Raw genomic sequence first — 27,516 nt, 5'->3', positions numbered from 1 at the left:
CCACCGACGTCGCACCTGACCGTACATCGCTCACAACCTATTCATCCATCTATCCATCTATACATTCGCCTGCCTTCAAGACTAACAACCCCCCTCAACCCCTCACAGCTCAGACCTTTTTAAAAAATCGTCGTCGACTGACAACGGTAAGCAGCAGCTCAATGGAGAGAATCATGTGCTCTATAGCGAGCGTACAGTAGCTTAGCAGTTAGCGTGTTCATGACATTTGATCGTGTTTGGATGGCTATTCTCAGTATGTGGAGGAGGCAACGTTATCGTATCAAGTGGAGAGATTTAAAGAGATGTTTACTACGAACCACATATTCATCATTGTCACACTGGCTAACCGCTATTGAGGACCTCAGAGGGGCCTTCTCATCACATCAATGGTCCCTTGTTTCCCATCAGCAGATTATGGGAAATCACAAGCCTGCCAAATGCAGTGATGCTATGTTTTTTCTAAATTTAATTCATTCCAGTTTAAAACAGAGTCAGATTTAGAAGGGCTTAATATGCATACTTGTTTTGGTTGGTGTGATCTTGTTTTGGTTTTGGATAGAGTAAAAACTGGGCTGTTATGATGCATCTTAAAGGGACAGTTCCATCCAAAATGGAAATCATCATTTACACATCCCCATGTTTTCTGTATGGCTTGCTTTCTTCTGTGGAACACAAAATGAAAATTTAAGCAGAATGGCAGCCTCAGGCACCCCAATGAAACGTTTTTATTTTTATTGCAGGTTTTTTGCAAGAATTTAATGCTTTTTTCAATAACATAACTGCTGTTAACAGCAGATTAGAATGGAGTAAAATGTGGAACTATTTATTTTTTCCCTAGTCAGTGCTTTATTGTTGTTATTCTTTGCCTTTTATAGCTTAAAGTGTCTCACCTACAACTGAGTCACATCTGTTAATAATTCAACAGCCTCCCACAGCATCTCCACCAGTGACAGTGAGCTCTTCTGACCACTGAAGTGCTGCTGTGTTTGGTTGGTTGAGTGTTAAATACTACTTGGTTAAGCTTAATGTTGAGTATGCTGGAATCTGTGTGTAAGCTCTTTTTTCCGTCATCAAGCATGTGATCTAAACTAAAACATTACTCATTGAGTACACACATTGAGTTTAACCTTTGTGCATTTTCCCCTCTGTTCCTTTAAACTGAAGGTGTGATGTTTGTACGTGACCTCGGAATCGGCTTTTAGTCCCATCGTGTAGGACGATGAATGCAGAGGAGTTGGAACTCCTTGGTGACTCGAAGTACAGGAACTATGTGGCAGCAGTAGATAAGGCCCTAAAAAACTTTGAGTACTCCAGCGAATGGGCCGATCTGATCTCAGCACTCGGAAAGCTCAACAAGGTCCATTTCTACATCATCTTGATCACATTTAGTAGCAGTTCCAAACCTGACAGTTGCTTTACTAATCAAATTTTTCTGTATTTGTTGGACAGGTTTTGCAAAACAATGGCAAGTATCAGGTTGTGCCCAAGAAATTGACCATTGGAAAGCGCCTGGCCCAATGCCTCCACCCGGCGCTGCCCAGCGGGGTTCACCGCAAGGCCCTGGAGACCTACGAAATCATCTTCAAGATCATTGGACCAAAGCGCCTGGCGAAGGATCTTTTCCTCTATAGGTAGAGATATTGCAAGATTGATTTTTCTGCTACTGTGACTTTTAGTGCTTAATATGTGCTTTTTTTAAACCTTTTCCTCCTCCTCAGTTCTGGACTCTTCCCTTTGCTATCCAATGCTGCTATGTCTGTGAAGCCAGTATTACTTGGGTTATATGAGACCTACTACCTGCCCTTGGGGAAGACTCTTAAACCAGGCCTGCAGGGACTCCTGACCGGTGTAATGCCTGGTCTGGAGGAGGGATCAGAGTATTATGACAGGTAAAAAAAAAAAAAAAAAAGTTTTTAAATCTAGAATGTACTTGTTTCATGTTTATTAAATATGTATACTACTGTTTATATTACTACTATTATTATATTAGTACAGTAATATTGTGAAACATTATTGCAATTTAAAATTAAAATTAATTTATTCCTGGGAATTTCTTATTATTTTCTTATTTCTTATTATTTTCAATGTTGAAAACATTTGTGTTGCTTAATATTTATTTATATATAGTATTGTGGAAACTGATTTTTTTTAAAGGATTCTTTGTTAATTTAAAAATTGCCTTTATTTTAAATGTTTTTTTTAACAATGTAAATGTCTTTACTGTCACTTTTGATCAATTAAATGCATCCTTGCTAAAAAAAATGTGTTTCTTTAAAAAATCTTACTGACAAACCTTTAAACAGCAGTGTGTATTATATGTTCTTAAAAAAAGAATAAATAAATAAATTAAAACTAAACACTAAAAACAAAAATCCATTATTTCAAATGCATATGCATAGAAATTCATTTAGAAATTTACAGTGTTATTAAATTATTAGCGTTTTAAAAAGATTAAGCGCTAGATGAAGGTGATCTTCATGTATAAATAGAACTAATGAGCATGCACAATTAAATATCCAATATCAGCTGAGATATTTACATGTATGTGTGTGTGTGTATATACATGTATCTACAATATCGACTAATACCAATAAATAAAAACAATAGGTCCAATACCCTGCTAGAAAAGGTGGCAGCAGCTGTGGAGCAGCCGGCCTTCTACAGTGCCCTGTGGGGCAGCATCCTAACCAGCCCTTCTGTGCGTTTGCCTGGAGTGTCCTTCGTCCTACTGCACCTTAACCGAAAACTATCAATGGAGGACCAGCTGTACATCATTGGCAGTGACATCGAACTGATGGTACACTGATCAATAGGGGCAAAATGCAAGCAAAACAGCCTTTAAAAATGAATGAATCACAATATAGAAATTGTTTTACTGGATACCACAGGGAACATTTATTTATATCATGATTTGATGTTTTCTTCAGGTGGAAGCAGTCAGCACATCTGTGCAGGATTCCAGTGTGTTAGTGCAGAGGAGCACCCTAGATCTTATCCTGTTCTGCTTTCCCTTCCACATGAGTCAGGTAACAAAACTGACAAAAAAGGATTTTCTTTTACCCCAATGATAGGAATATTTCTGTGTTGCATCTCAGGTGGCAGAGTCACCTGTCCACCTTTAACACATATATTTGTAGATTTGATTATTCTCTAGCCACAAAAATAGAAAAGTTAGTGTAAAGTTTTTGACAGAAATTAAGCACTAAGACGAAATACACTCTATACTGTTCATTTCAGGCTACACGTCCAGACATGATCAGGATTCTGTCTGCAGCACTTCATGTTGTTCTACGAAGAGACATGTCCCTGAACCGTAGACTTTATGCTTGGCTGCTGGGTGAGATATCCACACCTCACACACAAACTATATGCTGTTCAGTGTCCACCTTTTTAGTTTTGTTCCCATTTTCAAAGATATGGCATTTCTTAGAAATCTTTTGTTACATTGTAAATGTCTTTAATGTCACGTTTCATCTATTTAATGCATCCTTGCTGAATAAAAGTATTAATTTCAGTAACACCTTATTTTACAGTGTCATTGTTACATATGATACATGTACTTAGTATAGTGTTATACTAAGTACATTAAGTACATTAACTATTAATTATGCATAATTACATGCAACTAACCCTAAACCAAACCAAATCCTAACCCTATAGTAAGTACATGCAGTTACTGAATATAACTCAGTAATTTTATTAGAATTTATTAGGATTAACCCCTTGAGATGTATCATCTCGTTTTCGAGGGGGTCCTTACAGTGAAACACAATTACAGAAAAAACAAAATTACAATTAATACATCAAACAACAAGACACCACCAATATAAAATACACACATATATATATACATACATACACATACATGTATACATATACACATACACATATATACAAATACACATACACACATACATACACAACAATACACAAAACTACAACACCAGTTTCAATGATAGCATGTGCAATCTACTTTCAAATAAAATAATAAAGATTGTTTAAACAACCGAAATGAAGTAATGGATCTAATATGTATGGGTAAATTATTCCAATCTAATAGGGCTTTAAACATAAATGCTCTCTTACCAATTATTTTTTTAACACGAGGAACAAAAAAGTAATTAAATGTATAAATACAGTGAAACAAAGACACCTTAAAATAAAGTGTAACCTTAATTTCTTAAATAAAATATTGCTGACCCCAAACTTTTGAAAGGTAGTGTACATTAGCACTAAAAGCAAATGAGTGGATTTGCAAAAATTTGCTTACTAAAGACAAAAAAAATAAAAATAAATCATAACTAACTAGTTGCAGTGAATGCTGTATTTAATTTTACAACTTCATAAAAACAGCATAAATTTGTTTGGTAGTGGTAAAGCATTTTACATTTAAGCTATATAAAGTGGACCAAAGGTTAGAAAAAATTGTTTTAACGTTCTGATTCCCCTCTGATTTCTCATGTTTTCATAAGAACCATATCACACATTATCAGTTCAGACAGATTGGTAATATGATTCTTAAATGGTCTGCGTGTTTGTTAAGTGTTTTGGTTGACCTGATTTTGTCTCTTACTTGCTGTCCATATGCTGTGGATGAACATTGCGGTAAGTTTGTATGTCATGAACACAGTGTCAGCTATAAGTAGCCTCTTATCATATTTTCATTAACACTTCCATGAACACATTTATTTCCTTGTATCTCTGCAAGCCATTCAAATTGTTTTGGAAAACTTAATATCTATGAACTCAATGTTCTAATTGTGTGCTTGATGGTGTTTTCAGGCTTTGATAACAATGGCGTGCAAGCAGGCCCTCGTAGCACCCGACCCAGTAATCCAGAAGAACACGTCACGCACTACTTCAACACTTATTCCAAGGACATGCTCATTCAGGTAAGGTCAAAGTCAAACGTTCAAAGCAGAAAGAAGTCCAAACAGTGAGAACTTCACATATGTTTTTGAATGCAGCATCCAAATTTTGTTTTATGTCAAAAAGATGGATTGATGCGACTCATTTTGTTGTTTTGGACTTTGGGGATCAATGGGACATCAGAAATCTCTGCTGTTCGCAGTATTCTAAACAAACATTTCCAGAAAGAGAAATCAAATGCAACATAGAAACTTCAAAAGATCTCTTTCTTTTTTTGAGTTTGAGTTTGCTTTTGTTGTAGGATAAAACTGTTTTTGTTATGTCTGCAGTGGCGCACAGGTGCATGCACACATTTTGTCAATAAGCCACTCTGTCTTCACTTTTCTCCATGTGGTCTGTATGCATGGTTTAGCTTGCAATGAGACACTGGTCCCAATGCATGCACAGACAGAGCCTTTCAGGGCCATGCTTTTAAAATGTCCTGGTACCCCTGGGGGTTGAGTTTGGGACTGCAGCAGGGGGAGTTTTGTTTTTGGCATTTTCCTCTCTGTTTTATTGGAAGGGGAATTGTTTGATTGCGTGCCATCTGGTTTGGGCCACTTGTTGGATCTCGCTTGTTTGGGAAGTAGGTTATTGCAGGGACCGTCTGTTCCTCTGTCTGTGCAGCCATGCGTTAGACCAAGTGTGAAATCCCTAAAGAGCGGAAATACACACTTGCAAAGGCCTACACAGTATAATGGAGATAATTTTCCTTCTCAAGGGTAATGCTGAGGAAAGATCCATCTTAAGTACTTTAGTTACATTTAGATTACCTTTTCCATCATCTAACGCTCACTTAAAGTTAATCTTTAAAGTCAGCATGAAATGAAAATTCACCCTATTTTTTCTATTATGTAAATGCATGTAATAGATCTCATTGTGAATTTTGTTATCATTATCTTACTGATTTTTTTTTTTTTTTTAGCTCATAATGCTATTTAAAATGTCTTAACTTGATCTTCCAGGTAAAAACTTCTCTTTGGTGATGTATGCCGGACTTCTTCAATTTTAGATGCTTAAAGGGATAGTTCACCCAAAAATTTAAATTAGCCCATGATTTACTCACCCTCAAGTCATCCTAGGTGTATATGACATTCTATATGACGAATACAATCAGAGTTATATTAAAAATATCCAAGCTTTATAATGGTAGTGAATTGCTGTTTCTGTTTTGAAGTCCATAAAAGTGCATCTATCCATCATAAAAGTGCTCCAAGCGGCTCCGCGGGGTTAATAAAGTCCTTCTGAAGCGAAGCGATGCGTTTGCGTTAGAAAAATATTCATATAACACATTACAAAGTAACATCTAGCTTCCGGCCAAACGCAGTCTACTTGTGCCCAAAGCGCAACTTGTGACGTTGGAAGTAGCGTAGTGGGTCATGGCGTTAGCGTAAATATCAGCAGTACGTTGCATTACTTGCATAAGTTGCGCTTAGACTTAAATGGAATCCCTATGTTCGTTTGGCCGGAAGCTAGTTATTTTACTTTATAAAGTTTTAAATATGGATATTTTTCTTAGACAAATGCATCACTTCAGAAAGCCTTTATTAACCCCCCTGAGCCGTATGGAGCACTTTTATGATGGATAGATGCACTTTTATGGACTTCAAAACAGAAACAGCAATTCAATTCAATTTATAAAGCTTGGAAGAGCCAGGATATTTTTTCAATATAACTCCGATTGTATGTATAAAGAAGAATGTCACACCTAGGATGACTTGAGGGACAGTAAATAATGAGCTAATTTTCATTTTTGGGTGAACTATCCCTTCAATAATCTTTTATACTCTGATGTATGTCATATGGAAAAAAGATATTTCGCTACTTTCGAACTCTAAGAACTCTAATTGAATCAATAACACTGTGAAATGTAATCTTTAGCAAAGCTCAAACTGAATATACTGTATGTTTTTCATATTGAACATTATATACATGTATAATGTAATGATACATTTACTTGTAATTTTTAAAACAGTTGGTTTAAGTATTTTATTTTTAATTTATACAAAATAGTATGTTTGATATCAGCCATTTAACTTCAGCCATTTATCATTACTGGTCAGAATTGTATTTGTCTGTGCATCCATAAATGTGTCTGTGTGTGTTTGTAGGCCATGGTGGGGATCCTGCAGGGGAAGGCTAGAGGAGGGGAGGAGGAGAGCATCCTGATGCACGACTTAAAGCCGTTTCGCATTCTCATCAGCCTTCTCGACAAGCCTGAGCTGGGTACAGCCATTACTTCATGATGTCTGTGGTATGCTTAGACTCACACAAAGAGAGTTTGGAATTGCCTTGATACTTTTTTGTCCACTTTATTTAGGCCCAGCAATCTTAGAGGATGTTCTAATTGAAGTGTTTCGCACCCTGAACACTCAGTGCCGTGCTGAGTTGGACCTTCAGAACCAAAACCCCTTCAGCAAAGACCAAACTCAACTTAGCAGGTCCGCACTTCTTTTCTCTCACTAATGGTTGTTACAATTATGCAGTTCTTACAAATATTTCAATATTTTCAATGACAATATTTTCAACTTTTTCTTTTGTGTTGCTTTTTCAGCAAACTCCGAGAAAACAAGAAAACAGCAGAGCTCATTAAAACAGCCAACCTCTTGTTTAACTCATTTGAGCCCTACTACATGTGGGACTATATTGCGCACTGGTTTGAGGAGTGCTGCAGGTGTGTGTAGGATAATGGGTGAAAAATATCATGCATTTTTGGTCCATTCTTGCTTGACCTCATTCTCTTTTTGTAGGTGGACTCAGAGCAGTCATACCACTGGACAGACTATGAGCTCTGAGACATCAACACGCTCATTGCTTGAGTTCTGTGAGCTGGTGGACTTCTTGTTGGACATTGTGTCTTTGGTTGGTAAACTTTACACTTGGATATGATAATTTAGCTATTGAAATGTTCAGATCCCTGGTGACTTTTTGCCAGCTAGAAATAAAAATTGAAGTTGGTCTAATCTCCATTGATGTTTCTACCTCTTTAGTTATACGCAACTAAACTACTTCAACATTTTAGTGACACTTGGTTTGTCTTAGCCTCATAGTTTAGACATTTTCTACATGTGTCCAATTTTTTATGTGTGTGTTGATGTCCATGTGAAAGATTCAGAGATCATCTTGGCCTTCCAATCAGGGTTTCTGAAGTGTTTTCTGGCCTCTGCACTGCTCGCTTCTGTCTGTCTGAAAATCTCTGCTCTCTTTTTTTTCCTCGAAGCCTACTAGAAGCATGAGGGTTATCTGCCAGGTACAGTACTGCTCTTACTTGCCTCTTCACCTTACCTTCACTTCACTCAAATTTTTTGGCTACCTTTCCAGAAACATCCATTAATGGTCTGTAATCTCCAGGTTTTCCATTTCCTGCTCCTTGCTCGCTTTGAAAAAATAAACGCCACTTCAGCTTCACACCACTCACACCCTCTGATCTTGAATGCTGTGAAACAGACAAGCGTAGTAAAAAAAAAAAAGAAAATGCCTATTTGCTGTATTCAATTATATTTATTGTTATGTTATATCTAACATTTTACATTTATTTAATTATTTAAAAGAAACACTCATGTTTATCTATGGATGTTGCGGAAGGTAGAACCATAAACTTGCATGAGCTCACCAATTAAAATTCTTAAGCTTATTACTCACTTTTACACCACACATAAAGCCTAAATGGTTCTTTTATGTTTTTCAGTTTTGTTAACCATCACTCTTAATGTATATTACTGACTGTGATGCAGGAATGGACCTCCAGCTGTCTTAACATTGACAAGGAATTGAGCCTCCCTCATGCATCTCTCTCTGTCTCTTTTTCTCTCTAGGAGACATACATTGAGATCCAGACAGAGCATCTACCTCAGTTGCTGCTGCGGATGGTTTCTGCTCTTACCACACACCTGCAGGCTCTGGGCCTCAGAGAGCTCACCCCCTGTCTGCGCCTCTGCTCGAAGATCCTCAGCAAAGTCCAGCCCCCTCTGGTGTCGCCCCTTGCACTGCCCTCTGGACCGTCCTCTGCCGCAACTGCCCCTTCCTCTAGAGACAAAGATGAGAAAATGGTGAGAGCAGACAATCAAATGATTCAAACATGTTCTGTGAATAAATACTCAAAACCAGATAAATTACTGACTTTATATGTAGGTCACATTTTTAACAGAACATTATAAGCTTAAGGTAAAGCATAATATATGAAGGGTCTACACAGTCATGGAAAAACTGGGAACAAACAAGCTTTAGGAAAGACATTCAATAGAAGGTTTTTTTTTTTTTTTAGTTATGCTCAGCTCTAAAATATTTTATCAGTTAGAAATTGCTATTTTTTTAGTGCTACCCTGAACATTTTTCAGGGTTCCAATGATGGAAAACCTAGAAATATACATAAGAATTAAAATATTTCCAGGCCTGGAAAATTCAGGAAAACACCATCTTAAAATGTCATGAAAAAAAAAGTAGAGAACAAATTTTGATTTCCATTACAATCAAACGACTGGAAATTCAAAGATATATGTTGCCTGCAGGTAACAGGGAGACCTCCTTTATTAGGGGCTAAGCACCGAAGGTACCTATTGTAATCGTTGGCGTTCTTATTATTATTATTCTTCCGTTTCCGCTCAGGAAGTCTATGGTAGCCCATAGAACTGCTTGCGGGAAAGTTATGAAATTTGACACACAGATAGAGGACAGTCTGAACTGTCACCATAGTAAATTTGGAGACTCAATCCCTCTAGTGCCACCAAATGTGCAAATTTGCACACACGTTTGTGCTAATAACTTTTGAAACGTAAGGGCTAGAAACAAAATTACTATTGCCTCATTTTCCATCATGAAAATTTTCCGTGCCCTGACAATACTTAAAAAGTTTCATCGCAACGTTACCTTGTGGTCAAAGTTATAATTAAATGTCCAAAAATGCTAATAACTTTTTATCAAATTATCCCATTATAATGATCTTAATAGAGTCCTTGGGTCATGCCGACAACATAGATACCAATTTTGCCATAGTCGGCCAAACTTCCTGTCCGCCATTTTGATTTTCTTTATTTTCCATCATGAAAATTGTCCGCCATTTTGAATTTTCGGAAAAACCTACTTTTTCAAACTCCTAGACCGTTTGTCTGATTTTCACCAAATTCAATTCAGATCATGTCTTTAATTGCTCTTTGTTGCAGTTGGTCTGATGCTCCCAGCCATGTTGGCTTGATGTATTGTGTTGTTTGTGCTTGGCCCCGATAATTGCTACCTTCAGCTATATTTTATGTAAGTTCTGTAAGCTTCTAGTAAACATTTGATTAGTAATGAATATTCAAAGTTGTTTTTTTTTCTTTATATGTAAATGTTAATTATATAGGCTGCCCTTGGTAACTGATGAAATAAATCAAATGAAAGTAAGATAATCTAATTAGAAATTTAGTGGCTTTTAGAAGCTTTGATTCATGCCCAACTAAGGAAACACATTGGCATCAGTGCACAGAGACCAACCTCCAGTCTGAAACACAAAATCTGTTACTCTCATCTCATCTCACATTCCACATAGGGAATATATGTAGTGTAGATTAAAAAGTATCTTAACTTAACTGTTCACAGTTCAGCTGTGAAATGTACTCTCTTTCTTCTCTGACTTCACATCACTACATCACTCAGCAGCACGTTATTTAACTGCCAATATCAACAGTACTCTGTCAATTTAGAATGTCTTTTAATTGTTTTGAAGTCATTGAAAGCAGTCCCTACAGCATTAGTCTGTTAAAGTCAAGCCAATATGGCCTGATTGCCATATAAGCATTGGCCTGGAAACAACCATTCTTCTGCTTGATGGTGTGTCTCCCACTGTACATGCCTTCACTGACTCCCTGCTCTGGGTCCAGTAGACAGGATGGTCCTCCATCATTGGCCCCTGACATAAGTTTGTTAGTGTGTGTGTGTGTGTGTGTGTGTGTGTGTGTGTGTGTGTGTGTGTGTGTGTGTGCGCCCCCATGACCTGTTTGCTACCTTACTTGGGACTACGTGTCTCTACCGTTAAGTGAATCTTCATCGAAATTTTGCCAGACTCCCTGGATGGTGCCAGCATGCAGGAAGGGTAAGCAAGGGAATAGGGATGAGATGTTCATGCACAGCTGAGTTCCTCTCTCTAGTGGGAGCCAAGTCTAGCCTCTGAGGCCCAAGAGTCTGTCATTTTCACTCAGGTGAAAATGGCCTTCAAACTCTCTCCTTTCCCTCCTTCGGGGCTCATGCAGTGCACTGCTTGCCACCTGAGTCTGGCTCTGCGCTGCTACACGGTTCTATGATAGAAACCACTGAATTGTGGATGTCTGAATGTGTTATAGCCAACCCACAGCATGATGGGAAGGGCTTCATGTTAAAGTATAGGACTGAGAGAGCTCTGTTTTGCGCAAGAAATGGCTTTAAATTTGACAAGCATGGAATTCCTTGCAGCCTTACAGTCACTATGATAATATAACAATATAATATTATCGACATTATGCAAATAGGGATTCGAAAAAATACATATTTTTAAAATCGACTTGGTGGAATGCTTGAACAGTCAACTTGAAGGAAGCTCTTTATGATTAGACTGGTTTAGGTCTCACTTGACCCGTATCAGATGTAGCCACATAAGATGCATTGTTGTATTCAAAAACAGCTAGATAGAGCTCACCATAATGGAACATAATTTACTGGTTTCGAGTTGAAGTCCTTTAAACTTGATGCACTGTCTTAATGTAAGGCTTGTGATGGGATTTTCCAAAAAACTGCACCAGATGTAACACAACAGGGCTCGACATTGAACCTTGTTATGTACTTGCCCTTCGAACAAGTAAAAAAGTTTATTGTCTGGATAGAAAAAAGGACTTGTTAATGCAACTTATTTTGAAGCAATATTCTCATCAGTGTTCTATCAGCTCTTATTTACTTAAATCAGCATATTTGTGATTTTTTTTTTTTAAAGAGTTTTTTCCTCGCCCTATTAAATGTGTCATCTTTCATGACAAATTCTTAAGTTTTATCAGTAAATTAATTTAGGATAATAAGACACTAAAAAGTCTGTTACCAAAGGAAATCACAATCAGCAAAATCCATCTTTTCACTGCAGAGGAAATAAAGCTGCATCGGAAGTGGCTTTTAGAGAGAAAACATCACACTGGTCACATGATATTGCTTAACTATTTATGTTATGAATATAAAAACTTTTAGAATTTAGAAAGCATTTAGAATTTTTACCATTTCTGTGAGTTTCTTTTTATGTGCTGTTGCACTCATTTGTTTTGATTTTCCCACAAGAGACTTTCTCACACAGACTGGCACGTCGCCGTTTACACTGAATAAAATAAAATATAAAAATCACATTTCTGTGCTTCCCTAGATGGTTTGATTAATGTTTTAATTATACTACTTGTCGGTTCAGTCAAGTAAAATTCTCTTTCACTTGGCCCTTAAAAAATCCCATTTGTCCGGGAGAAGCGGACAAGCAAAGGCCTGCACAATGGTCAAAGTTGTATGTCTTAATGTGTCTGGCTGTAGTTCCAGTGCTTTAAAGGGGTTACATTTAAAATTGTTACTTTTTGAATGGTAATTGTTTAATCATTTAAGGAAAACATGTTGTCAGCATGCTAAATAACTACAAGCACCACCTCTAAAAATACATTTACATGTATTTATTTATTTATATAGCACTTTTTACAATACAGATTGTTTCAAAGCAGCTTTACAGAGATAACAGAAAGATAATGCAACAAAGTTTGTTTCCAGAAGAAAATAGCATCACAGTCCAGCTTAAGTAAGTTCAGTGATGTTTCATTTTGTTTTAAAAAAGTAATTAAAGCTGAAGTCCGTAGCTTTTTTTGTTAACATTAACAATTTGAGAACAAAGTATAATTTGCACGGTTTTCCGTGATATGACAAGCGATTTTTAGATTTAATCAGCGCGATTTACTGCAATGTCAGAACCAGAACAAAAGTGGATGTTACATGTTCAGATGACATTTTCTGGTGAAAATTATTATGTTGGTCATACTTCCAAAAAGAATAATCTGTGATTCTGGATGCCAGTATCCACACCGGCACGGTGACTGACAGCTGCACACTCCCCTCAAACACTATGTTCATCCGCACTGTGCCATGTCGAATTACAACTCACGTAAAGTTGATAATTTTGCGAATGACTGCAATTGCAGATTTCAAACAGAGATGGCGACAGAGGAAAAACTGCGGACTGCAGCTTTAATTTAGTTAATTCATATATAACTGCTCTGGAGAAAACTGTGATGTCATCGTCCTGCTCAGTTCAGTTCTCATACAATGGTGTCAATGCAGTTAGATCAATATTGGCCCTGTCCCAAATGGCTCACTCCGGACTTGTGGACTTCCTCAGAGTCCACACTACGGTGACGTCATGTAGTGCAGACCTATAGGGCCCTTAGCGCGAGTCCGCGAGGGCGCATTGAGAGGTATTTTTGGGACAGACTTGATCGTCACGCCGAAAACAGGAAGACGGTCTGATTGTTGTTATGGACAGGAGCTACAGGTTCAGGGAAATATGCTGCCTATTGTTGTTGTGTTTATGACTCAGTAAAGCCCTGACATTCTGTTCTATTTATTTAATGAATCATAATGCGATGGTATTATTCAGCTCGCTATTATTAGCCTATGTTTGAGACATCAACCACTGGTCGATGATCATAATGTTTGTATAAACTTGTCATAAAAACCGTAATGATAATTACACTTAAATATTTTCTTCTCAGCCATGTTAACAATTGTCCGTGAGCGAAATCTCCTCCCATCCGTTGTCTGATTGGCCTTTCGCAAGGATTCCTGGGTAGTTAAAGTGCGTGGAGCCTGCATCTATGCGGGCTTCACAGAAGACCGCTTCAAGGGTACAAAGGGGGCGCTGCTGAGCACACTTCAGAGCGTTAAAATGCTAAATGGGACGGCCTACGGACTCGATTACAAACCTTGCGAGCATGTGCAATTTAAGTCCACGAGACCGAAAGTCCGCATGAAGTGCGCCATTTGGGACAGGGCCATTATTGTTGAATATTAAATTAAATGTTAAATTTAATGTCCCCAACTAAGCAAGCCAAGAGCCAATGGCAACTAAGGTGGAAAAAAGGTAAAAAAGGCGACAGTGGCAATGAACCAAAACTCATCCGGTAGCAGGATGGAGTAAAAAAAATAAAAAAATAAAAAATAAACCAGTATATTTCATTGACTTCATTAAACTGCCTTGACAAAACTGATTAGGGTTTTGCACAGTAGTTTCAGAAGACAGTGTGTTTTATATGCCATCCTGGAGAGAAATAATCTTTTTCACTCCCAATCTTGCTCAGACCCTACCAGTCACCCTTGAAGCCCCTGGCAGCACTGATGTATTTGATGATGGCGAGAATGCTTCCAGCAGCCGATTGTCAGAGAGTGGATTTACTGACTTCATCCAGTACCAGGCTGAACGTGGGGAGCAACCTGATAAAATGCAACACTCCGAGGATCATGCCTCCATCCCTGAAGATGTACCTGTCCAACCCAAAACTAAACCCAAATCTGGGCTTAATAGTTCATCCCACAGCAAGCCCCAGGACAAGCCAGTGATGCAGTGCTGCCTTGAACATTTCCAGCAGTTCCTTTCTTGCCTAGTGAGGCTTTACATCACCCCAGGTGGTCAGGCAGAAGCAGGAAAGAGCTGCAATGCAGAGATGGACACTCTAACAGTGGTGGCTGATAAAAGATGGACAAGTGGTTTTGAGGAGTCTTCTGTGCAAATGGAGTGTCTGTCTGCATTCACTGCTGCCTGCCAGCTCTTCTTGGAGTGCTCCAGTTTTCCAGTCTACATTGCTGAGGGCAACCTGAAGTCCTCGCCCACTAGAGAGGAGCAGACAGGTAAAAATGACTTTCTGCTGCCATTTCTTAACTTGATGCACCAAAGGTCAGAGGTCAGCCTGTTAGTCACCTTCCTCTAAGTTGTATCACAAATCCTGCTGGACATCGTTATCCTTGACTGCCTCTGCTGCCTTAAATCATAACAAGAAATAAGTATTAGTATTGCTTTAATATACAACCCTTACATACCTGATAGCACAATCCGTTGTTGTTTTTTTCACATGCAGTATAAATTAATTTAATAGAAAGGGATTTTGGGGGCAGTTAATGAGGGTAATTTATATAAATACATAGTTTGTTTCACACTTGAAATCCTTCTATGTCACATTTGTGTTGTGACAATTCTTGACAGGCGAGAGTGTTCAGCCAGCGGTGTGGCTTCAGACCCTGATGGATGCGTGCTGTACCGCTGCTGATTTCAGTATTCAAGCAGTAGCTATCTCACTTGTCATGGACCTTGTCGGACTCACACAGTCTGTAGCTATGGTGACAGCTGAGCGTGTGGCAAGTCCAGACTCGGGCCAGCCAATGAGTCCGAGCCAGGGGCGTGTTGCAGTGGTGATTCGACCACCACTCACTCCGGGTATCTTGAAGTACATTGCAGAGAAAACAGGTTTCTTCAAGGTTTGCATTAATTCTTCCCTTGTTTTAATTCTCTTGAAGTCTCTCCTTTTATCTTGATCACCTTCTCACTTCTCTCCCGTAGAGTGTAGCCCTTATCTTATGGGATCAGTTGGGAGAGGAGACCCCCCAGCACCACAAGCGCAGTGTGGAGCTCTTTTACCAGCTTCATAATTTGGCTCCCTCCCCCAGCATTTGTGAAGATGTCATTAGCCAGCAGCTCATGCATCGAGACAGGGTCAGTCATACATGCATGCACAGACACCCCACAAACAAGTGGCATAGAATTTCACAATTATACATGCACAGAAATGTTTTCACATACTACCAATTTTTTTTTTAGAGAATACGCCTGGAGGCTCATGTAAAATTTTCAGTCCTTTGGCACTTAACCAGAGACTTGAATATCACCAAATCCTCCCCTTTCAATCGGACCTTTGACAGGTAACAGCACTTCTATGGGAGATAAAGTCTAATTATACAAAAACAAATATGACTTGGAGAATCATCTCAAGACACTGTCATTAATTGTTAAATCGCCTCACCGTTCTCTTCCTTTTGTAGGTCTCTGTTTATCATGTTAGACAGCCTCAGTTATTGGGACGGCTCTGCAAGTGCTGTTGGCAGGGCCTGGTTGAACCAGGTTTTGCAGAGACATGACATAGCTCGTGTTCTTGAACCTCTACTGCTTTTGCTGCTGCACCCTAAAACTCACCGTGTATCCATACAGCGGGTTCAAGCACAGCGTCACTGGAACCCGGTCTTTCCTAACCCAACGGAACAAGAGTCCTCTGAGCCAATTTACATGAGGGATATGGGCTATACTGAAAGTAAGAGGGTTCATCTATTAATCTAAATAGATTTATCATCTGCTTTTTTTCTTTTTTAACCAAAATAATTATTTGCTTTCTAATGTGATTTTTGTCTCCTCCGCAGGTTATAGCCAGATATCAGGGAATGGCCAAGTGTGTGGTAGATGCCTCCCATTGAATGATATGGAACCCTTTAGCCTGACAGTCAACCCTTTGAGTGACAGTCTTTCTCTCTTGAGCCTTAGTAGCGAGAACCTGCAGCTGTGTGGCGAATATCAACCTCCTGATCAGCAGGGGGAGCACCAGAGCTCAGATTCAAGTGGCTCTCAGTCCTCCACTATAGACAATGGCAGCTTTGATGAACTGGAGGGAGTTGGTAGCACTGTTAATATATCTGATCCTGTGCTTTGTCAATCTGTTTCGTCAGAGGAGGAGTCCTTGCACAAGGCAGTTTCTGCTGTGCTTTTTGAGCTTGTAGACAGAGTGGTGCAAATGGTGGAGAAAGAGTCCTCTGAGACACCATCATCTCCTGATGCCTGGATTCAGACAGACTCTGACAGTTCCAACTCATCCACCGATACCTCTAACGGGCCATGCATCACCCTTGCTCCCTTTTCCAACACCCAACCTAGAACGCTCCCAGAATTTGTTGCAGGGGGAACCTTGGAGTTCCTGGCTGTGGCCTCAATTGATGCTTTAGGGGAAGAGGAGCATCGGGAAGGCATTGCTCGGCATAGCTCCTCCCCTTCTATCATTACACTGCCAGACAGCGGTGGCAGTGCTGGCACAGAGCAGAGTCTCCAGGTAGATGACCAGCACCGCAAGCGCAGCCACAGCAGCACACAGCTCAGCCTTAAGGGCAAGATTATGGAGCGTCTGGTGGACAAATCCCCAGGAGCCAAGCCTAAAATCAAGAAGGTCAAGAGGAAAGATGATGATAGACGCAAAACCAACCAGGCTGAGAAGAGCCGCCCTCCCAGCATCTTCTTTGGTGACAGTCTTGACTTGGAGAACTGGTACAGCTGTGGGGAAGGGGAAGTGTCTGAGATTGAAAGTGACACAGGTTCACCCAGTGGTGGGGCTGCTAGTGGGGTGGGAGGATCTCGCACTTCTGGGTCACCTCGTTTTAACATCCATCCCCTATACCAGCATGTGCTGCTCTATCTTCAGCTCTATGACTCCTCTCGGACTCTGCATGCGCTCTCTGCCATTGCAGCCATGCTACGTGCTTCACCAGCAGGATTTGTGAGCGCTATCTCCACCACCAGCATAAACAACACATACAGCCCACAGCTCTCTCTTCTGCAAAACTTGCTAGCACGTCATCGTGTCTCTGTCATGGGCAAGGACTTCTACTGCCCCATCCCGCAGGACTCGCACTCTCACTCGTTCCGAAGTGCCATGTTCCTGGAGATTATAATCTCCCTTTGCCTCTATTTTCTGCGCAGCTATTACTCGGCCCATGTGACCGCCACCTCACAGGACCTGGCAGGAAACCATGCCATGCAGCTGACAAGCGTGGAAGTGTTGACGTTGCTCTTCAGCGAGCTTTCTAAGGTCACTGGGGGCTCAGCCAAGGGCTTTGCAAGCTTTATTTGTGACGTTTTGTCCAAATGCAAGGTGCAGAAAGTAGTGCTACACTGTTTGCTTTCCACCATATTTAGTGTACAGAAGTGGCATGAACACCGTGCCCGTGGCACCAATGTGGCTGCAGTTGAGGAGGGGCTTTCAGAGGACAGCGTCATCAATCTGTCAGAGGACCAGTTGGACAACTGCAGCGCGATACAGTCACAACTTTTGCGTCTGCTTCAGAGCCTGGTGGTGTTGGAGCACCGTGTGATGATCCCAGTGGATGAGGGTGGAGAGGGAGGTCCGGGGTCAACTGGGTCTAGTGGCATACCTAATGGTCCCGGGGCTGGTTTTGAGCTGATTGGGAGCGAGGTAGAACATGTCAACCCACAACAACCTATGACTTCATTGCAATATCTGCATGGGCAACCCATTACAGCTCAGGGCATGTTTCTTTGTGCTGTGATCCGAGCCCTGCATCAGCATCATGCCTGCAAGATGCACCCACAGTGGATTGGCCTTATCACAGCCACTTTGCCATACATGAGAAAAGTGCTTCGGCGAGTAGTTGCATCTGTTACTCTTCAGCTGTGCAAAAACCTTGACAACCTTATCCAGCAATACCGCTACGAGACGGGCCTCACGGACACAAGGTACTGGACCAATTCAGTTATGTAGCAGAGAAACATTGCCATACAGCAAAGCACAGTAGTTCACGGAGGTGTTTGTATTGAAATTTTCAAATTGTTGATAAAGAGTATAATCACAAACAGATCACACACCGCAACCACAAAGTAATTATTTGACTATAGGTCATGTGATGGTATATTCATGTATATCCACAAGAGGGCACTGTTCACCATCAATTCTTCAGTTATTGCCCTAAAAATATGGCGTTCTTTTAAAAAGCACTTTAGGGAATATAAATTAAAAATAAATATTTTAAGCAGTGCTTTGTTTATTTAAACATTGGAGAAAACCAATGTTTCTGTGTGTATATTTCTAGGCCCCAGTGGATGGCATTGTGTATCCCTCCTGACCTGATTCTAACTGTACTAGAAGGAATGACAGCCATAATCCATTATTGTCTGCTAGACCCAACATCACAATATCACCAGGTGAGGGAGCTAGTGTTTCATGCTTGTTATCTTTCAAATGCTTAAGATAATGGATACATTAAAAAAGTGAATAAATGGTGAGAACAATCTAATAATCTATATTTTCTATAATTTATGTATATATAATATTAATGTAATAGGTGTCAATGCCAATTTTAATCAATGCTTAGGGAATGAGCTTTGAATTAGTATGATTTTTAATGCTTATGTGCATGTAATCCTCAGCTTCAGGTGAATGTAGATCAGAAGCACCTTGCAGAGGCACGTGCAGGCATTCTCTCCATCTTGCACACCATCATGTCCTCCGTAACCCTGCTGTGGGGTGTCCTTTATCTGGCTGATAACTCTGACAAGCCAGCTGCAGCCTCTGCCTGCTCCACCTCCAACATCAACCTAGGATCCACAAAGGTACCGTGAGGAGAGTGGGCTTTGGTCCTGAGAGTAGTCCAGGTGCTAGATTAACAAACTTTTTACTGCTTGTTCACAGAATCTCAGGCAGCAAATTCTAGAGCTGCTGGGCCCAATCTCAATGAATCATGGAGCTCACTTCATGGCTGCTATTGCTTATGTGTGGAATGAAAGGAAGCAAGTTAAAACTCCATCCAGGAACAAGGTATGAACAACACCAGAAGTAACCTATTAGGTTTGTACTCAGGGAGTACAAAAAAAAATGCATTGGTCTGTATTTTAGGTAATTCCCACAGCTAGTGAGGAACAACTTCTCCTTGTGGAACTTGTTCGTTCAGTAAGTGCCATGCGAACTGAGACTGTGATACAGACAGTGAAGGAAGTCCTCAAGCAGCCCCCAGCCATCGCCAAAGAGAAGGTATAGTTACGAATATACCCTGACAACTCCCATCATTTTTCTCCAGTCACTGTCAATTACTGCTGTTGGTTTTGCAGGTAGATTTAAGACTCCCCTTTGCCTTTCTTCATTTTACAGAAGAATCTTTCCCTGGAGGTCTGCATGCTTCAATTTTTCTATGCCTATGTGCAGAGGTAAGTGAACTGATCAACTATAGTAATATCTGCATATGCCAAGGGCATTCTTTAAATTACTCTGTCTCACTGCCCTTGTCTCGTCTCTATTAGTATTCCAGTGTCTAGTCTGGTTGATAGCTGGCCATCACTCTTGGCATTGCTGAAGGACTCTGTCCAGCTCAGTCTGCCTGCTCCAGGACAGTTCCTCATACTAGGGTTAGTTATTTTTCTCAAATCCTAGGACAGCCATACTTTCATTTCAAAAGTACATTCATTTAGATGCTTTAATTTATAAGATAAATGGTGGCTAATGTAATGGAATGAATGTGTCCAATAACAAAGTGAACCTTGTCATAAATGAAAAGTTTGTTTTTGTTTAAAAAATAGGCGATATTTTTGAAAGACTTCATTAGCTATCAAGCATGTTTCATTGGAATGTCCTGGATTCAATTATATTAGGCAATGTTTTACTGAGAAAGTTTATTAATAGACTTAAAAAAAAAAAAAAGATTTTTCCTGGGATAAAGAGCTTATGTACCGGTAATTGCTGTTTTTTTCTATATTGTTTTAAGAAAGTATTGTTATGATTATGTACATTTCTACATGACATTAGTGTTTGCTGTTGATTTGATAAATAATAAATAAGTAAATTAACTTATAAGATTACATTAGAGTTGTCAAAATGTACCGACTTCGTTACCAAGTTGGTCCTGAAATTTTAAAATTGTGACGCTTTGAACGATGTTGAGCGGAATCGTAAACACCCCTGATTGGCCATTGTGTTCACGCGCTCATCGGATATGTCTGTGATTGGCTACAATGAGCAATGCACGGGAGCGTTTGAGAGCACACGGAAGTGTTTGAAAATGTTTTAAAAAACGGGAGCGGGAGAGCGTTTGAAAGCACAAGCAGCCGTCTATCAGAGGACCGGTCCGCCGATAGACGCCTGCTTTCAAACACTCCCGTGTGTATCTGTGTAAGCGCTCGGTGAAGAGCGTCATTGATGTATATTTACAACATGTTTTTGAAGCGCTGGTCATTCTAGCCAATCACAGACATATTTGATGAGTGCTTGAGCACAATGGGCAATCAGAGGTGTTTACGATTCCGACTTTTTGACAGCTCTAGAATAGATTACATTATAGAATCAGGAATTCATTTGTATGTTTTCTTTAGAGTATTGAATGAGTTTATCCTAAAGAATCCCACCCTGGAAAGCAAGAAGGACCAGCGAGAGCTACAGGTGACCTTTCCCTCATTCCAACACTCTCCACCGTTTTTTTGACATGGTTACTTTGTGTTACTGTTTTTTGGACATTGTACCATGGTAATACCATGTATTTCACTACCACTTGCTAATACCACAGTATATAAATATGACAATTCTATAATACTATGGTAAACATTGAAACAGATGGTAATGCCATGGTACTTTAGTGTCAGTGTCAGCTGTTTCTCTTACATGTCTCATTTTAAATGTTCACATTAAATCATAAAACCATGATTTTCCAGGATGTGACCCATAAGATCGTAGAGGCTATTGGAACGATTGCAGGCTCATCCTTAGAACAGACCACATGGTTGAGAAGAAACTTAGAGGTCAAACCTTCCCCTCAAATCATGGTGGAGGGGGCCAGTCTGGAGGCAGATGTAGAAGGTCAGAGACTATGTGTGTTTGTGTTTATATAAGGTATAGCCCATGTACATCGACCCTTGTTAGCATGCACAGCTCCATGACCATGAGGGTATGGCGCGTCTTTCACTAACAGTATGTATGTTTCAGATCTAATGCTTACAGTGATGGAGGCCTCAAGCTTTACTCCATCTGTGTACAGTGTTCACGCCCTCACTTTGCTGGCTGAGGTAAACACAGAATGTCACATGAACACTCTTTTCCTTCTTTAAATATACAACGAGCCCAAATCTACCACAACTGGTGCAGCAGATATCATTTGTAAATTAGAATTTTGCAGTGGTATCAAGCACACCAAGAACATTCACAGGTCACCAGAGGTCGTGCTCTGCCCTGCCCTACTTGTCTCTGTATGTTAGCTTTTTTTTGCCATTGTTGTGTTGATTGGCTTTCTGTGAATTGAATTATTGTGCTCATGGGTGTCTTTGCAGGTACTGGCTCATCTATTAGATATGGTATTCTACAGTGATGAGAAGGAGAGAGTGATTCCTCTGCTGGTCAACCTCATGCATTATGTTGTGCCCTACCTGCGCAACCATAGGTATTTAGTCTTTAAAATCCGACACAAGATGAGGAATTGACAAAATTATCGGACACAAAGTTGCTGAAGCTGCTTCAGTGTCTTGGATTGTGTAATTAAAAGTTATTATAGGGATCAAGATCTTGTTGCTCTGTCTTCTTTTTGCCAGTGCTCACAATGCCCCCAGTTATCGTGCTTGTATCCAGCTGTTGAGCAGCCTCAGTGGATATCAGTACACCCGGAGAGCCTGGAAGAAAGAAGCTTTCGACCTGTTTATGGACCATACGTTTTTCCAGATGGACTCCTCTTGTGTCAGCCAGTGAGTCCTGTACAGCACAACATGTCCTTTCTCCTCGTCGCAGTGGTTTTACAGCCACTCACAGGGCAATGTGACCTCTAGTTGACCACATCTCTCTCTTTCAGCTGGAGAGCAATCATAGACCACCTGATGACTCATGACAAAACCACATTCAGAGACCTAATGAGTGAGTCTTCCCTTTCTACTAAGTGGGGCTTCCAGCTGCGTCCATCTTATTGCTCTATCATTATCATCGAGTTGTTTTTTTGTGTGAGTGTTGTAGAAAGGAACTTGCTAACGTTTTGTATATGTGCAGCCCGAGTTGCCGTTGCTCAGAGCAGCTCTCTGAGTCTTTTCACCAATCGAGATGCAGAGCTTGAGCAGAGAGCCATGCTACTCAAACGACTGGCCTTCACTATCTACAGCAGTGAGGTGGACCAATACCAGAAGTACTTGCCAGACATTCAAGGTACACGCAGATACTAACAGACATGCTACATAAGAGTACCTAAACAAAAAATCCATTGATTTCAAAATCAGGGGTGTACAATCCTAGAGGGCCAATGTCCTGAATTTAGTTCCAACCTGCCTCAAAACACTTGCCTGTAAGTTTCTAGGGTTGCGATCCACTTCGCTTTTAGACACACTTGCAAACTTCCCTGAGCTCTTCTTCATCTCCAATTTGAATTGAGTTCCAGTTCCTCAAGTAAACGAGGAAAGCTTATATGGACAGACCCTCGACCCCCTCGACAGACCCTTGACTGAGGGAGTGAGGCGACTCCTATGCAAACTTCAGGCAGCACACATACACCACAATGCAACATGATTGTAACGCCACAGTATATTGCACTTAATAGGTTTAATCTATTAATTGCCTATTAACTCTTAACTTATAAGGTTATTGTATTGATATTTTATTAGTTTGTGTAATTTTATAGATTTTCTCCAACAGCTCAAGCATACCTATTGGCATATAGAATTGTGCATCAAACTAATTAATTAGGAAAAATAAATAAACAATATAATGCAAATAATAAATCAGTTCCAGTAAGATTTCCAAGTGATCAAGGGCTTGGGACTTTCCAATTCAATCCATTCCAAGGGTACTGCCAGTAGTGGACAATCTTAAGAATCGCCAGTAGTCCAACGTAAGCACTGATGTACATCTGAAACGGATAGACATCAATGATATGGAGGGAAGTTAGTGAGGGAAGGGCATAAAAAATTAAGTGAAGCGCAGCCTAGTAATCTAGCGCACATAATAAGCTCTAAATCAGGGGTCGGGAACCTATGCCAACTTTCAAACAGCACTCTGCACGTGAGCAATAGAGAGAGAGGTATATGTATTTCACTTAAATACTCCTCACACCTGCACACCAGTGAACATTTTTGAGGTAATTGTTCCTCATTGTCACACAGCCTGTTTAACATTAGAAGCTATAAATACTATTAAAGGGTGAGAATTAAACAGTTTCTTGTGAGTCACGCTGCGTGATTGAGTAGATGACGGCCCACAGTTTGTTCTGCTGTATTTGTTGCTCTTATATTTCAGAGAAAAAGCTTCCGCTGTCAATGAGATTTTCAGCTCTGTATACACAGTCCTTAACATTTCACACAATGTCGTTTCAGAGCGTCTTGTGGAGAGCCTACGACTCCCTCAAGTGCCCATCCTCCATGCTCAGGTCTTCCTCTTCTTCAGAGTGCTGCTACTGCGCATGTCCCCCCAGCACCTGACCTCACTCTGGCCCACTATGATCACTGAGTTGGTGAGGATATGACACACCTCACATTTACATATTATAAATAATCACAAGCAGCATCTCACAAATCAGTCTGTAAGCTCTTGGCCTTGATGGTGAAATAACAGAAGTTCCCAGGGAGAATCTGGATGGCAATAGTTATTTGGTAGAGCTTTTTTGTCTCGTTCTATTAGAATCAACCATGTTCATTTCTTCCCACAGGTTCAGGTGTTCTTACTCATGGAACAAGAACTCACTGCAGATGAGGACATCACCAGGTATCCATTTATTAAATCTGTTTTATCTTTTAGCTTTTGTTCAAGAAATAAAATCAGGCTCCATTTAAGACCTTATAGGTGATTTGTACATGTTGAATACTGATGAATGTGGTCTTTGGCCTCTCTCCAGGACCTCAGGCCCCTCGGTTGCAGGGCTCGAGACAACATACTCAGGGGGCAATGGCTTCTCTACCTCCTACAACAGCCAGCGCTGGCTCAACCTCTACCTGTCTGCCTGCAAGCTGCTGGACCTGGCCCTTGCTCTGCCCTCTGAGAGTCTGCCACAGTTCCAGATGTGGGTGTTTTTACATGTTTTTACACATTAAATGTTTGAAATGTATTTTTGTACAAGGAAGGGACTCATTTGAATAAGCTAGTAATATTTATTGGGCTTTATAGGGCTTTTCACACTGCACTTAACCCCAGGTTATCGTTTTTCTAAATACTGCATTTAACCCTCGATAGAGGAACATTTCACACTTGTAATTTAAAAGTGAGGTTTGCACCGTTTTTTTTACCCAAAGTTATGAAACCTCACAAACCGCTCTTGCGGTAACACTGCATTGCAGTGCCAAACTTGTAGTGTGAAATTATGTGGTGTTAGAATGCTATGGCTAGATGCTTAGCAACGTACACCCAATTGCTTGCCTCATATTCACATGGTTTGGACAGTCACAGAAACACTGTGTTTGAGAAATGGTGATGGAAAATATGTTATTTGGAGTGAAGAAAAGGCTGTTTCATTTATTTCTTACCGTTATAGTTCAAAAAGTCTAAACAGGTCGCATGCTGCTTTTGTCGATTCAATGACACTGACACAGCAAATATGCAAATAAGGACATTAACACAGGGTTTAGGAATGTACAGTGCAGCTTATGATTACCCAGGATTAACTGTTAACTCTAAATCAGGAGCAGTGTGAAACGTGATAACCCAGGAATCTGTTTACCCCGGGTTTAGAATGACCCAGGGTTAACTATTTCAAGTGTGCAAAGCACTTTTGTTCCGAGCTGTGAAAACTATTCATCCTTTTACATTAAATCAGTATTCTTCATTGATAAAGTTCATGACAAACTTTGAAGGAAATAATAATACACTGTGCCACAGGTATCGCTGGGCTTTTGTCCCTGAAGCCTCGGATGACTCTGGTCTGGAGGTCCGCAGACAGGGGACCCATCAGAGAGAGTTCAAGCCCTATGTTGTAAGACTGGCCAAGCTGCTGAGAAAAAGGGCCAAGGTAATACGACCACAAAACAGTCGCCACAATATGCAATTAACCCTAAAAAGGGCAAGACCATAAAGAGACATCAGAGAATTTATGTTTATTGCTATTTTCCATCTCATTAGGACCCAAATAAGATTAAAATAGTTTTACTTTTAAAAAGCAACTTTTATCTGAAGGTGAGTATCCCACTACAGGTGTTCATGCTGTTTTTAAATGTTGCCCATGAGCTAAACAAAGAATGTGTGAACAAAGTCACCAGATCTAAATATTCACAACAAACACCCTTTCAACATGAAACCAAGAAAGGAGACCTACACTTTCCCTGCCTCTCCCCACAGCCTCTTAAATGTCGCCCCTTTTAGGATTAATCAATGGAAATCTGTTCTTTCCAATTGTTGCCTTGTTATTTTAATAGAGGTTCATTCCACGTGATTAGCATAGGACCTATAACATTTATAGACTACTCAGTAGATTTGCTAATGCTCCTAAGCCTAGGATGTTCATTACCCTCATGGGAATGTCTCCATTAACTCTAGAAAAATCCAGAGGAAGACTGCTCCACACGCACTCTGTCCTGGGAGCCCGGACAGCTCCTGCTCACCCTTTATGTGATCCGCAGCATGGAGCAGCTCCTCCCTTTCTTCAACCTTCTCAGTCAGGTGTTCAGCAGTAAAGGCAACAGCCGCTCAGGACCATATCACAGCCCTACTCCCAGAGACGGCCCATTCCCTAGCAAGGATGGGAAGTTGGAGAGCCAGAAAGTCTTCTGGAGCCGGGCCAGACAGAACATTGAGGAAATGGTTGAGAAGGACTTCCTTGAGGGACTCATCAAAACGTGACCTGACATGAACAAAAAGTGAAGCTATTGAGCAAAAACACTAACACCTCACCTTTTAAAAAAAATGGAAGAGAACAAAAAAAAGAAGTTTGTACATTTGTTTGCTTTTCTAATTAATGTATTTTTCCCCAAAAGCTATACTATTTAATTTAAATTCTTTTAATGTAAATATGGCCAGCTGTGATGATTTTCTTTCATTTTTTTGAGCCCATAGGATAGTATGATGATACTGTGCCATTCCATATTGTGGTGACTTGCCTAATAAAAGAGACATATCATGTGAATTTAAAACATTTTTGAATTTCCTTATCCACAGAAAGGGTTGTAACAGACCTCATGTCCATAACTAACTAATCAAACTTGCACTAATATTTATTTCCTTTTGGATTAGATTGCAATTGTCAGCAAAAACCTTTCGTGTAAAAATACATATATGCAGATAGTTAAAAGTAATGTTGCTTTAAAAATGATCAAAGCCATAATGGAAAAACATTATTGCATAGCAGAGTAAAGTAAGAGTGATAGGAAATAAAACAGACATGTTCCAATCCACATGCTTCACTACAGCTGTTTTTCTTCTTTAAAGGGTGATCTAAATTAACTAAAGTACAGCCATAATCAAATGGGGGGGATTATGAATTTATAAAATTAATGAAGACCACCATTAAAATGACATAAGTATATTTTTTATATTATTTATTATTTAACCCTTTGGTGCTGTTTAAATGGTACGAAACTTGGAAAAGGTTTTGGCTCTTACTGTGTGAACAAAAAAAAAACATGGACATGATTCGAAAAGGTTAAATGGTCCTGACAAAAAATGTCAAAAACTACAGCATTGGAAATGAATGGGAGACGAATTTCATCTATTGGAAACATTTGGTACTGCGCCCAAACTAGTTCTTACTGAAAGCACATCATTTTGAGATATTAACCTCAAATTTAGAACAGTTTGTTTAGATTTATGGCTTTGATTTTTCTCACAGTTTTAGAGTAAAACATGTTTTGGGAAATATATATTTCATACCTAAAATACAAAAACTGAAAATGGT

The 27,516-nt window shown here is 39.9% G+C and overlaps 1 protein-coding gene across 3 annotated transcripts; it reads left to right on the top strand.

The window, feature by feature from the left end:
* On the top strand, positions 1-26,755 carry dop1a (DOP1 leucine zipper like protein A). Of its 3 annotated transcripts, none has more exons than XM_056258522.1 (38): positions 1-146; positions 1,165-1,357; positions 1,450-1,631; positions 1,719-1,889; positions 2,608-2,797; positions 2,928-3,026; positions 3,238-3,337; positions 4,810-4,892; positions 7,020-7,134; positions 7,229-7,349; positions 7,463-7,582; positions 7,659-7,770; positions 8,129-8,158; positions 8,724-8,957; positions 14,226-14,772; positions 15,125-15,396; positions 15,479-15,631; positions 15,737-15,837; positions 15,958-16,223; positions 16,330-18,427; positions 18,781-18,892; positions 19,118-19,300; positions 19,380-19,505; positions 19,584-19,718; positions 19,836-19,891; positions 19,985-20,089; positions 21,050-21,116; positions 21,386-21,530; positions 21,657-21,736; positions 21,998-22,107; positions 22,256-22,405; positions 22,510-22,571; positions 22,701-22,853; positions 24,014-24,150; positions 24,346-24,401; positions 24,532-24,696; positions 25,509-25,638; positions 26,163-26,755. In XM_056258522.1, the coding sequence occupies exons 2-38, from the start codon at positions 1,220-1,222 to the stop codon at positions 26,463-26,465; spliced, it is 7,407 nt and encodes a 2,468-aa protein (XP_056114497.1). In that variant the 5' UTR covers positions 1-146; positions 1,165-1,219; the 3' UTR covers positions 26,466-26,755. The 3 variants fall into 3 exon arrangements, with proteins under 3 accessions (XP_056114497.1, XP_056114496.1, XP_056114498.1); XM_056258521.1 differs by having other exon boundaries at positions 4,783-4,892; XM_056258523.1 differs by lacking the exon at positions 8,129-8,158 and having other exon boundaries at positions 4,783-4,892.
* The last annotated feature ends 761 nt before the right edge of the window (positions 26,756-27,516 follow it).

The sequence above is a fragment of the Rhinichthys klamathensis genome, unplaced genomic scaffold (assembly GCF_029890125.1).
Source record: "Rhinichthys klamathensis goyatoka isolate OS25496 unplaced genomic scaffold, OSU_Roscu_1.1 h1tg000152l_1, whole genome shotgun sequence".
NCBI classification, from domain to species: Eukaryota; Metazoa; Chordata; class Actinopteri; order Cypriniformes; family Leuciscidae; genus Rhinichthys; species Rhinichthys klamathensis.
The sequence above is the reverse complement of the archived record's forward strand: the minus strand, read 5'-3'. Positions and strand labels throughout refer to the sequence as shown.

Excerpts from the sequence above, each read along its gene's own strand:
- dop1a (XM_056258521.1), top strand. The coding sequence starts at position 1,220 with ATGAATGCAGAGGAGTTGGAACTCCTTGGTGACTCGAAGTACAGGAAC. Across the intron at positions 1,632-1,718 it reads AAGGATCTTTTCCTCTATAG|TTCTGGACTCTTCCCTTTGC; the intron begins GTAGAGATATTG and ends CCTCCTCCTCAG. Across the intron at positions 8,159-8,723 it reads GCATGAGGGTTATCTGCCAG|GAGACATACATTGAGATCCA; the intron begins GTACAGTACTGC and ends TTTTCTCTCTAG.